Here is a 12977-nt window from a genome sequence, read left to right as displayed (position 1 = left end):
CGGACTAGAATAGGAAGTGCCGCCATTATGGCGGGCGCCCTAGTCCCCGGTCAATAGGAACGGGGGGAGGCCGTGTCATCAATGACGCGGCCTCCCCCACGTTACAGCCAATACACTGTGGAGTGGAGAAGTGTGGCTCAATGGTTAGAGCGGCAGACCCTGATGCAGAGGTCTGGCCCGGGTCCAGGGTTCAATTCCCGCCTCGGTGGGTCTTGGGCTCAATTTCCTCGGACCTGTTAATTCTCGCCTCAGTGCCTATTCTAATCATGGGTCCCACTCTGGGCAATAGCTTGCTTAATCTCCACAACGGCCCCAACAGCCCTGGGATGTCTCAATGCCAGATATCACACGCGGGCTGAGTCAATGCCAGATATCCTCCACGAGTGCGTAAATTGAAGGGGAAGGATCAACGACCCACGTTTGGAGTTGTAGTTCCATGAGGAGACTATCCTCTAGGCTGGTACGAGTACAGATGGCCGAGTGAGGTTGTGAAGACTATGTTGTCCTTATGCAGTGGCTTAAATATGCGTGACGCCCTGAAGAAATTGCCAAAAAGCTAGATGGCAAGGAAACATGTCGGCAAGTAAAGTGGTGTTGGTTGGATAGTTAGTAACCACACTCATTTTTTTTTTAATCCACACCCAACACAAGAGACAGAATAAAATTGCATATCTGGGTTGTTGTGTGGTTTATATGTTGTTTGACACTATATTGGTTGTCTGTGGTCCATTTTCACTGCACACCCTCAAAAAAAACTTTCCTTTGTTTGTGTTTTTTGGACACATTTTTCTTTTCGAGTTTGATCGTGCCAATGATGAGAACAGGTTCCCGTAGGTGGTGCGTCCTTGAGGTGCCATCTCGCTCTCACACACTTTTTTCTTCCTTCTGTGTTGTAATTTGACACCAGGGTGTGTTTTTTGTTGTCTCACAACTGAGATTTTACTTTCAGGGAATGGGCAAATGTTTAAGGAGGCACCAGTTTGGATATACCTACTACCCCAATAATTAAAGAAAGGGGAGTAAGTTTGTAATGTTTGTGCAACATATGCTATACCTCAAAAGTGTTAATTGTTTAAGTGCCTATAAGGTCTAGGTCAATTGTATATTGATTCATCTTGGGGGTGCCCAGGAGTGGACATTTCACAGGGAAAAGCCAGGAAGGGTTCCACAGCGGTATGCGTTACAGCGCCAGGACACCCATGGGTATTAGTGCGCTTTACAAGTACAAATTACAAATTACATTACAATACGATAGGCCGATTACCCCACTTGAACCGGAACCTCTTCAGTGCTTCCGGCTCAATGTCGTCCATCCTACGCCCAGGGAGTCCGGTCTGGTCTGGCTTGCCTGCCCCCCCCCTTTATAAGGGGGCGGTGGGGAGCGGAACAGTCTCTTGTTTCTGCTCCCCAGCACGAAGCGTGTCACCGGGCCGGCTGCGGGCCCTTTACCCTCTTTTTACCCACCCACCATCCCCTAAGGCAGAGTTTTGATCTAAGGCATTGTATCATATGCTAGGGATATTGTTTTGTTTTACTTTAATCGCCTTATTTTCAGGTAACAAAGTGTGGAATGTGTATAATGTGTAAATAAAAGTGAGAAGTCTAATTTTCTTACAAGCTAGATGTTGTCGTATTTGAGTGTGTCTCTGGTTAGGCGGTAAGGTCAACATTGGTAAGCCTAGTCTGTGGTCCTTAGCGGTCAGCCCAATGTAACTCCAGGGGTAGTGACAGCTGATAAGTAGGCTGCGGGGTGCGGGGGCCGGGGGAGTCATCCTTCCCTGTGGGCCTGGGGCCACCCCCGCACGCACAGCAAGGCGCAGATATGCAGAAGTCTGCAGGCCCCCTAAGGGAGTTCAAGGCACAGGGCGTAGGGGGGACACAGGGGAAAATATCCATCCGATAAGCTGTACCCCCTGCGCTACCTTGCTCCGGGAGTAGTATTGGTAGTACCCTGGGACTGGGGGTGGAAGCTCCCAGACGTTGACTTTGCCGTAGGCTCTAGAGGGGACACGCAGAAAGTAAAGTAATGAATTGTTAGTTTTACGGTAGGAGTGCCTTCTGTATTAGACTGTGTTAAGGTTAGCCCTTGGAACAATATGTGACTATCAATGTAACTGTACTTTCTGCGTAAAGTTCTGTAATGAAAGTTTTTAAAATGTGTTTTGTTAATTGTTAATAAATACGGCCGGGGGGGGTGTTGCACCGCCTAATCCAAAATTTTATAACAATCCTGGTGTGGTTTCCAATCCTGTGCGAATGGGGGAGGGAAAAGACATCCAGAACCCCAGTTTGTTAGTGGGAAGAGGGGACCTAGGTAAGTACCAGACCATATGAGTTTTCGCAGTTTCGATTACACGTACTAATCTCGGAAGTCAGGAATAACGGCTTGCAGTTATGACACCTTAACATTGAAGTCACACAAAATAGTCACATAATTTATGCGCAGTGGTGACATTTAAAAATAGAAGTCTGGATCTAATAAGTAATGCCACGTGAAACCTTTTGGAGTGAAATGTGTATAAGCCATTAGAACTGTTAGCTAGGGATGAACATGTTTGGAAACGAAAGGAAAGGATATTTAACTTAAAGATTAAAATATACACTCTCAAACACATGGAATGGGTTGTAAAGCTTGCATTGTATTAAATTGGTGCCCTGGTACACTTTATTGGATGTTTATGACCAAGGTTTACAGTTATTTGCCAAGAAGGAAAGCTCGCTCTGGTAAAGACCTACTCCTATACAGCAAATGCTCTGAATGAGTACGTAAAATGAAAAACTACGATTTCTTCTACCTAGATTATATGAAATGCAGACTGGAGGACTGCATGCAGAGTCACCCTGGCAGGACACTGGAAGCTGTAAGGCTCACTGCTTTTCATGAATGGCAGCAGCAGGACGTTGGTCGGCTCCTTGCTGCTCTAATGAATGGCAGCTGCAGGACGCTGGTGGACTCCCTGCTCTCAATAATATGGCAGCGCGACTGTGGGGCATGAGCTGTGTTTAAAACAAAAGCAAGGATCGGCCGCCATATTAATAGAATAAAGCGTAGGGTATGGCGGTAATGCAAATAGAAAAATATAGTTTTTCCCAGAACACTGTAAAACAATAAATTATGTTTTCTCCTACCTACATTTTATGAAAAGCAGACTGGAGGACTGCATGCTCAGTTACCCTGGCAGCGAAAATGAGCAGGACACTGGACGCTGGCAGGCTCCCCATCCAGCAGCAGGACATTGGACCTGGCGGGTTTCCTGCTCTTAATGAATGGCAGCTCGCGCCCTGCTCTATCCAGTGTGTGGTGCATGTTGCGTAAAACAAACGCAAGAAGCGGTGCCATATTAAAGAAATAAAGCGTGGCGTACCACAGTATAGCAAATAGAAAAAAATTGTTCTCCCCAAAACACTGTAAAGCGATAAACTATGTTGACTGCTATCTACATTTTTTTTAAATGCAGACTGGAGGACTGCATGCTCAGTTACCCTTGCAGCAAAAACGAGCAGGACACTGGACGCTGACGGACCCCCTGATGCTTAAGGAATTCCAGCTCCCCCTCCCTGTCCCTAAGGTGGTTCCCCGAGCATGGGGAGATGGAGTGCCCGCTCTCCCTGGCTCAGTGCTGGAGGGGCATGTGAGAAGTTGGCCTGGTATATGATGCTCACTATTCTAGTGAGCACTTTGCACCAGTCCAGACAACCCTTATGGTGATGGTTGTAAAGTCAACCTTATAGACCAGCTATCCTAGTGGTAGCATGGACAAAAGCAGTCTTAGGCTTAACTCAGGAGCGCATGTGAAGCCAGCTGTTTTACCATATGCAATCCCTTTAATACCAAATAAAAGAACATCACACAGGTTATATATTCAAAATATATATGTATTTATTTCTAAATCAATCCTCTGAACTCTTTATGAGGGCAGAGGAACAAGCGCATAACAAGTAACTCAATATAACATACAATAAGTTGCACAAATATGGATAGGCCCTGGTGGCCCACTAAACCATATACTAAAATAGTGGTATAAGAACCACGTCACGAACAGTTGAAAGGCCTAGGACCTTGGGAATCGCTGGGGCTACACTGGACTAACAGTTGTTAGGGAGCAGGAGGCCCAAGGGATGCGTGTGCAGTGTCTAATTGCGCACGCGTGCACACATAGAAGTCAATGGGTGCGTAAAGATATAAAGTTAAAGAATTAGGAGTCTTCCGACTGGACTAGGAACTAACCACTTGAAACTAGGACACTAGGATAGTCAATCTTCACAGGAGCATCGGAGTACTCGCGTTACCTCACCCACAGGAAGCGGGTGCATAGGTCCCAAAGTGTGTCAGGTTTCGTCGTGGATTCCTACGGAGCCTTGGAGAAAAGATGCTGCAGGCGACCAGGAGAGAAGAGTCCGGTTGGATTCGAGGGCGGATCGAGGGTGAAGAGTACCTGTAAGCAGAGGGGACAGAGTCTGGGTCACTAGCCAGTGACCAGGAAGGAACCAGGCGATGTCGGGAAGCAATCAGGTGCGGTCGTGAAGCTTGTCTCAGCTGCCACGTGGACCAGGAGGTGTCGATGACAACCAGGAGCTGGGCACGGACTGTCCCAAGAAGGCTCTCGCTTTTGGCAGTGTCGGTTCCGATTCGGAGTCAACAGGCCTTGGCAAATGCAACCCACGCAGGAATCGAAGATGACTTCTGGGTCAGACCAGCAAGGTCTGATGGGCTGCTCCTTTTCAGGGGAGCAAGGGCCAGTCTGGAGCAACCAGACCAGCATTGGAAATTCAAGGTTTCGTCGTCACGGAGGCCACTAGTCAACAGGCAAGTGACCGGACAGACGCGTCGAGCAGGAAAATGCAGAAGGGCCCCATGCAGTACTCGTGGAGTGTGGAGGGCTGATCTTTGGTGCAGTTGGTGCTCGGGGCTGGGGCTTCTTAATCCTCAGTGCACAACTTCGAGGGTGCCACAGAAGTTGCACGGAAAGCAAATCGCTGGCTTTCCAAGATGGCCGGTCCCAGCTGTCTAGTCGCCTCCACGGGTCTCAGCTTTGCTGTGGCTGTGGATCGGGCTGTTGGATGTCTGGAAGTCTGGGGCTTGTCAGGCTCTGTGTTCGAGCTCCGGCGGGAGCAACGACAAAGCAAACCATTGAGCGCTTGTTGGTGCCTGCTTGCACAGGGTGGTCACTCCTTGACCACAAGGGAGATTCTTCAGTCTTCTACGTCGAGTAGGATGTCGAAGGTCCAGAGTTTTGTATCAGAGTTTCAGTGGGGATAAATCTAAAGTCTTAGGACTCAGCTCCTACCTATATACCAAATCTAGGGGCTGGATTACCTGCTAGGTCCCTCCTATGGGTGGGACCCAGGAAGGGGGTGGTTACACCCCTTTCCCTTTGTCCAGTTTTGCGCCAGAGCTGGGGCTGGAGTGCCCCAGCACCGGTTTGAACTTGACTATGCATGGGACACCTTGTGTGCCCCAGGCAGTGCCTCATTTCATTCAGCCCTCCCTGCCCCAATACACTATAGCCTGTCTGGGGTGGTGCTAGCACCTCCCTGTGACAGGAAACCTAATGTCCAAGTCTCCCTCGCTGGAAGGACTCCCAGCAGCAGGAGGTCAGACTTGTGTCTGTGGCAGCAGCATCCATTTTGTGATGCTGAGGCTCTGGTTAACTTTAACCGGGATTAATGGAAGTAACATGTCTTCTCCCTCTAGAAGGGTGGAATGCTACCCCCGTTGCCAGAACTGGTGAGGGGGTAGTATTCCAAAGCGTATGACACCTTACACGACATGTTTTGATAAAGCCAAACCAAAGTTAGCATTTAACCGCGAGGTTCATAATGCACTTAAGAGTATATGGTATGGCATTATCCTAGAACAGCTATAAGGACATGGTTCCGAACGCTGCAGACAGGCTCAGCTCATGCTAGAGCACCATCTCACTTAAAACCAAGCACTCTGCCTTCAGGATTGTTAAGGCCTGCCATAGGAGTGACTTATAGGTGCATATGTGTCTAGATATAAGGTTAGATATAGGTATACTATATCTAAGCAAGGGGTGATTACACAACTTTGCCCCAGCTGAGTGATCAGCCAGTTGTGTCAGTTTGGATGGCCAGCCAGGGGTGGCAAAAGATATGCTGCAGCCCCTGGTAGGCCTTGGGTGCACCTATGCCCTGGGTACCTATGGTACACTGTACAGGGACTCATAAGAGTGACCCAAATCCCAATTAGGTATGTACCTAAGGTACATGGAGTCCATTTTATAGAGAGAGCAGATAGCCTGTGGCCCTGATTAGCAGGATCCCAGGCCAACTAAGTCAAAAACCAGCTAAACACAAGGCAAAAAAATCTGGGGTAACCATAGTCAGGTATCCACCTTCCTACAGGGCAGGCATGGGAAGGAGGCTCGGTCAGGCTTGCTCTTGCTGAAGGCTGAGCTGGGAGGAGGGTGATTGCTGCTGGCTGCGGGGCTCCTTCCCATCAACGGGGGAAGAGAGAACAGGAAAGAAAAGCTACGTTTCCAGTCCGAGGGAAGCAGAGATGGGAGATCCTGGCGCCGGATAGGGGAGCCCTGTGAAAACCGGGCTGTGGAGGCGCCCTGTGGAACTACAAGAGCAGGCGGCGGGAAGGTGGGAGGCCGAGGACACTCCAGACACTGAGCAGAGAGAGGGTAGCCACCCCCAATGGGGAAGACGCTTTGAGCTGGAGAGAGACTTGGGAGAAAGTGACAGAGGGAAGAAGCAGCTTATTAAGAAGATGCCGCTGCAGATGAGCCGACATTAGGGGAAAGTGGAGCGAAATAAAACATCACTGCCAACCTGGCACCACAGGAAAGCTGAAACAAACAAGCAGTGGTGAATAGCGAACAAGGAAGTAGTCCCTACATGAATGGAGAATGGCGAGCAGCAGAAGGAAACTGTAGTTGGTCGGTGCTGCTTCCTGCAAAACGGAAGTGCCGCATCGGAGCGCAAGCCAACGATAAGCCTGCTAACAAAATAAATGACAGTTAGCGAATGGCAAGCAGCAGGAGAAACTACCAGCAATAGGTGGAGTTTCACCCAACACAAACAGATTACTTGATGCCTCGTAGAGGCAGCGCATGCGCTGCCTATGCTAGACCTAAAAATGTGCGCAATTTTCACCCATCGGAAACAAAGCAGGGCGACCCTGAAGCGGGTGCCATCCTTTTGCACAGCCGAGACAAACAGCAAGAAAGGAGTGCACAAAGGACCTTACATTTAAAAATGGAGGAACACAGTAACAGGGCCAGTCGCCTGGGAAGGTTGGAAACACTAAATGGTGGGACCAACTAAACTTATCCACCAAACAAAAGCAGCCCTTTTTGAAGGGCACTAACAGGAGCCTACAGAAAACAAGAAAACAAGGGCGGTGCTTCACGCCCATATTCAGACACTACAAGCCTTGCAGAGCAGTACTTGCTCACTGCTAGGCTCGACCTAAAAAAGGGCAGTGCACTGCAGTTATCCCTCACGTATAAAACAAGTATAGTATAGAGAGTCACATAGCAGAAATCTTTTACACAGTCAGGAACGTCACATCAAACATATCCAATACAATACAGCAGCACGTTTAGGTTGTCGTCTTCCACCCGTATTACCTTTATAACCCATTCTAAGAAGCCTTCACCGGTTGCCCATAATAAAGTGATCACGGTTTCAACTTCTTTGGTTGGTCCACAAATCCCTTTATGTAAATAGACCTCGGTATTTACATAAAAAAATAAATTGGTATGCCCCTACCAGGTGTCTTAGGTCCTGCGGGCAATGGCTGTTACATCCTCGCCGCATCCGTACCACCAGAAATGGGGCCAGATAACCCAGGTACCTAGCCCCTTAATACTGGAACCAGCTCCCAATACATTTTTGTGTTATCACCTACCACAGACAGTTTAAAAACGCTAATAAAACATGGATGTTTTAACCATGCTATTCGTTCACTAATCAGAATATTTTGATCTGCAGACCACACCTGAAGATTTGCAGCAACTCCTAGAGACCGTTTCATGGTGATTAGTCGTGATTAACAAGTAATAATCATAATAATAATATCCATGCACCTTACCTTTTCAATTTCTGCAATGTAACAGTCAATGAAGTCTCTGGGCTCTGAAGGATTCCAGTCCTCTCTGTGCTTCTGAATAATCTTTTTGACGAACATTTTAATGATGTTCCAGTGTTCAAAAACTTTTTGATGAGATCCAGGAAGGAACTTCATTATTTGTGGGAAAGAATTGTAGAGCTGTACAAAAATATGCACAATAAAAGTGAAACTTTTGTATTCAGATGTATGAAATGTATGCAAAATGTATTGATACATAAGATGTATAACTTCTTAAACTGTTCTAAATATTTTCTATATTAATAATGATGCACGCACTAGTCCTGCTAATAATAAGCCACGGTGATCATCTAGATAGGGTAATCGTCATTATTCTAGGTCCACCTCAACATCTCAATCACATTACATTGTACAAAGTTAGGATCTCTCAGGAAAGTGAACACTGTATTAAGGCATTCAGCCCTGTATCTGAAGGACAAATGGAAGAAGTATTACACATACCCACCAGACCGGAAGGCGGTGCTTACAACTGATTAAATAATAGATTGGCCAGGCCAGCAGAGAGGTAGGGAACTGACTAATGGAAGTCCTTCTGGCAGGGAGGACCATATATCACACTAGATGGACCTAATAACACAAAATGAGCAAGAGGAGTGGTCCATTATCTCTGGGATGGAAGGGTAAGACTCATCTTGTCCTTTTCCTACCAATAATCTTTATGGTTCTCCATTCACCTCCCGCATTTCCTGCCATTCTGTGCACATGTGATCAAGAGTGGAGGTTTACTTGTCCCACCACGACAGATATTAGGCGGTGTCAGCCTTAAAGGTGTCAGGGCAGTAAATTGCCTCCAAACCCCCACCCCACTTCAGGCAATGAGGTCTGCTATATGGTAAGTAGCAGAAATTGTTAGGGTGGAGGGTAAAAACAGAGATAACAAAAATGTTAATGGTAGTGGCTTCACCCTTGAACCACCTCCAGACAGCCATTGCATGGCCATTTTCAGTTATCAGATAACAGTTTTCAGTTTATAAGACAAAGCAATTATTTTCCAAAGTTTTCCTATTAGCTCAAAAAGAATCTGTGATCCTTCCCCTTGTTTAGAGGTAGGTGTTAATTTGTCATTCTCACTCCATTGCTGAACCCAAGTACCTGCGAAGATAGTCTATGCACACCTACAGATCCTGGTCATTTTGAATTTCGCTTAAAATGAATATTTGTTTCATTGATTTTACATTGTACATGAAACAAAATAAATTGCCTATTAGCTTGAAAGAACATACAAAGAGTGACTAAGTGAACAAAGGGCACATTTCTAGATGAAGCTTGTACCACAGCGGAAGATACAAGTCAGAAAACCTCCAGTCAGTGCTTAATTTGTAAAAGAAAAAGAGCTGGGGCCAAATCTTTTTTAATAAGCCCATTGGAGCTGCTGCTGAATGTCAGGGTTGCTGAATACCAAGGCTCCTGAATCTGTGTTTCACCTAATGCCCGTTCATCCATCAAAGTACTCTCCCGCCCCTATATCCTTTTCTTGCATGTTCCCTTTCATAGCTGCTTTCTCCCCTTGCCACAGTTTCTCATCTTTCATTCCCCTTTTCAACCTTTTTTGCTGGTTGTATCCTTTTCTTTCTGGATCAAAGTCTGATGATTATAAATAGCTTGCAGGCCTAAAAAATGGGTGCCGTTGGGCCGTACTTGCAACCAACCGCTCATATTAACCCCTTGGCCGCGGCGGTATTTCTGCCGCGGCGCTGGGGGGGGAGGTGGGGCCGTGCGTCGCCGCCATGCTTGTGACGGAACCACTCCGTCACGAGCCATGGTCGCACTGTGCTTGTGACGGAGTGGTTCCGTCACGGCCCTGCCCACTCAATAGAACGCGCCGTGCAGGTGCGGAATTGATGCCGTGCAGGTCCGGAATTGATGCCGCGCAAGCGCGGCAGCCGGGCCGTGACGGAACCATTCTGTCACCAGCACAGCGCGTCCGTGGCTGGTGGCGGAGTGGTTCCGTCACCAGCTCGCAAGGAGTTAAGCACTGCTTCCATTCTTTAAGACACTTAAACCAGTCCCAAGCCTGCAGACTTAAGTCCATGCATAATCTTTTCAGATACTGCCAGTCAAGCCCTGATAGGAAGCATGATTAATTTTTATAAGAATAAGTGCAAGATCCCAATGTATTGTTCAGAAGTCAAATACCAGCACAATAGAAGGTCAGAGTGATGAATACTACATTGTAGTTTTAATTTGACTTCATGCATCTTTAACCACCACCAGACACTCCCTGTCTCTGTATTTCACTCTTGCAGGTTCCTTCTCTACCCTGTTTTCTACCTTTGTCAGTAGTCCGCCTTTCTCTTCCTCTTTCTTTTCCCCTTTTGTTTTTTTCTTTTTCTTTCTATCAAAGTCTGCTGAGGAAAAATAAGTGCAGGTGCACCCAAACTGCATCCACCGGCTAAAATTAAGAACTGTATATGGACCTCATCAACACCTTTAAGACATGACTGCCTGGCAGCATGCTCACTGCCCTGTGTTACAGCGGGATTATTCCTGAGGCCAAATAGGAAGAAAACATGTAAAGCTCCAAGCTTCACAAACTTGGACTCCTCTATACAGAACCACAGTAAACTATTATATATATTCCAAACATAAACCCAACTCTGCACCAATCCAGACATTCCTTATGGTGTTTTAGTGGTTTTGACAACCTTGGAAAGCTCTCTAAGTGGTAGCTGTGGAGAGCAGCCTTCAGGCTTAGTCTAGGAGGAGTGTAAAGCAGCTTGTTTCACCAGTACCTAATCTTATAGTGCAGCTTAAGTGAAAAAGAACCACACAGTGTAGTTATACAAAATAGTTATTTATTACAGACACTCACTAACTCAATGCAATATCTGATGCCCATAAATAAAATTACAGTACCTACAATACTTTGATACTATGACAGTAAGTAGCACGAAAATACAGTGGACTTCCAGGGGAAAACAAACCATATACAAAGATAGTGGAATGCGACTATCGACCGAAGTCGGGAGTTGACCCAGAAGACTTAGAACTGCATAGGGACCAAAGAACCACCCCATGCAAGGACCCTGATACTCCACGGAGGCCGTGTACTGAATGAATGCACAACCGTGTGCTTAAGGGAAGTCAATGGGGGGGAAGTCGCGGTTATAGTTCTTAAGAAAAAGTTACCCTTCCTAATGGACTTGAAGACCCCTGTGGAACATGACTGTTCAAGAGTCACTCCACCCATAAATGCTCAGGAGACCAGGTTACTTGCACCAGGGAAGCTGGGTGCATACGTAAAAAGTGACGTCAGGAACTGCCATTGACCACAATGAAGGACTTCGAGTAGATGCTGCTGATGAAGAAGCTGGAAGAGTCCATTGGAATCCAAGATTAGATTTGGGAGGCGAGTACCTGTAAGCAGAGCAAATAGAGTCTAGGTCACTCAGAGGTGACCAGGGGCATGGAATCGAATGCCCACTAATGTCAACTGTTATAGAAGAGTTGACAGTAAATGTAAATGTAAATGTAAATTGATACTTGTATAGCGCACTACTCACCCGCAAGGGTCTCAAGGCGCTTGTATTAATACCGCTGTGGAACCCATCCTGGCTTTCCCTGTGAGGTGTCCACTCCTGGGCACCCCCAAGGTGGAGGCCAGGCATCCTTAGCGTTGTGGGGGCCGTTGTGGAGATTAAGGAAGCTATTGCCCAGAGTTGCAGAGTGGGACTCCATGATTGGAATAGGCACCGAGGCGAGAATTATCAGGTCCGTGGAATTTTTGAGCTCAAGACCCGCCGAGGCGGGGAATTGAACCCTGGTCCCGGGCTAGACCTCTGCATCAGGGTCTGCCACTCTAACCATTGAGCCACACTTCTCAGCAGCTACGTGGAACAGGTGATGCTGAGGACTACCAGGAACGGTGTATGAGCTGTCCCATGTTGGATGTCGATATCCAGGGGGTCGGTGTCCGGTGAGAAAACCAACAGGCCTTGGCAACGGCAATACAGGGAAGTAGATGGAAAAAGGTACTGTGTCCAGATCAGCAAGGTCTGAGAGACTCACCACATTCAAGTAAGTCATAGTGGGCCCAAGCAAGCAGGGGAACATACTGTAATCAAAAGCAGACCATCAACAGGGTCTGGAGATCACTGGAGATGAGAGTCGCTCAACCTTAGGAACATCCAGGCGACGCGATTAACAGAGACTCGGTTCTGGCAGTGTCAATGAGGGATCCTGGCCTCAGACTCGGTCTGAAAACAGCGTGGGCCTCGAAGACGTTGCAGAACCATCTCGTATGGTACTGAACCTGCTGGGAGTCCGGAGGAGCCCCGGATCAACAATTCGGTCACTGTGTTGTGGTGCCTGCAGATGCAAGGGAGTGACTCCTGCAATCCAAGGGAGATTCCTTCGGATGTCTTAGGATATCCACAGGCCAAGAATGGAACATGTATGGAACACAGACACTGATGGTGCAGCGACTTGCACAACAAAGAGATCTGATGCAACTACAGTCTTCCTGGTTAAAGTCTCGGTTCCTGTAGCGAAGTTCGATGCGTTCATTCCGACTTGGTCAGCATGACTCGGTCGGGATGTCCAGACGGCTTGAAGAGGACGGGGAGTTAGATCTGAATCAAATCCCATGACGAATATAGGGATCTACTCACAGGTTACCCTTTAAGTACCCTAAGGTGAGGGTTGGGATGATTCAGGAGTCCCTCCCAGAGGAGAGGCTGGATAGTGGGGAGGATACTTCCTTGCCCATTGTCCAGTTTCGTGCCAGACAGGGGGGCCAATGGGTCCCTGAGCTGGTTTGAACTGGAGCATGCAAAGAGGGCACCAAATGTGCCCTTCCAGAAGACTATGTAGCGCTGGCAAGCGTCCCTAACCCAGCCTAATACACTAAATCCTG

At 47.4% G+C, this 12977-nt stretch overlaps 1 protein-coding gene across 1 annotated transcript in view; it reads right to left on the bottom strand.

Annotated features, from left to right (window-relative positions):
• LOC144798765 (cytochrome P450 2J2-like) overlaps nucleotides 1–12977 on the bottom strand; it is a 515175-nt gene that overhangs the window by 286054 nt on the left and 216144 nt on the right. Inside the window, exon 5 of the mRNA XM_078669801.1 lies at nucleotides 8066–8242. Coding sequence (XP_078525927.1) covers nucleotides 8066–8242 — 177 coding nt within the window. The remainder of the gene's footprint in view (nucleotides 1–8065; nucleotides 8243–12977) is intronic.

The sequence above is a fragment of the Lissotriton helveticus genome, chromosome 1_2 (genome assembly GCF_964261635.1).
Source record: "Lissotriton helveticus chromosome 1_2, aLisHel1.1, whole genome shotgun sequence".
Lineage (NCBI taxonomy): Eukaryota > Metazoa > Chordata > Amphibia > Caudata > Salamandridae > Lissotriton > Lissotriton helveticus.
Note: the sequence above shows the minus strand (reverse complement) of the source record. Positions and strands in the feature narration are given on the sequence as shown.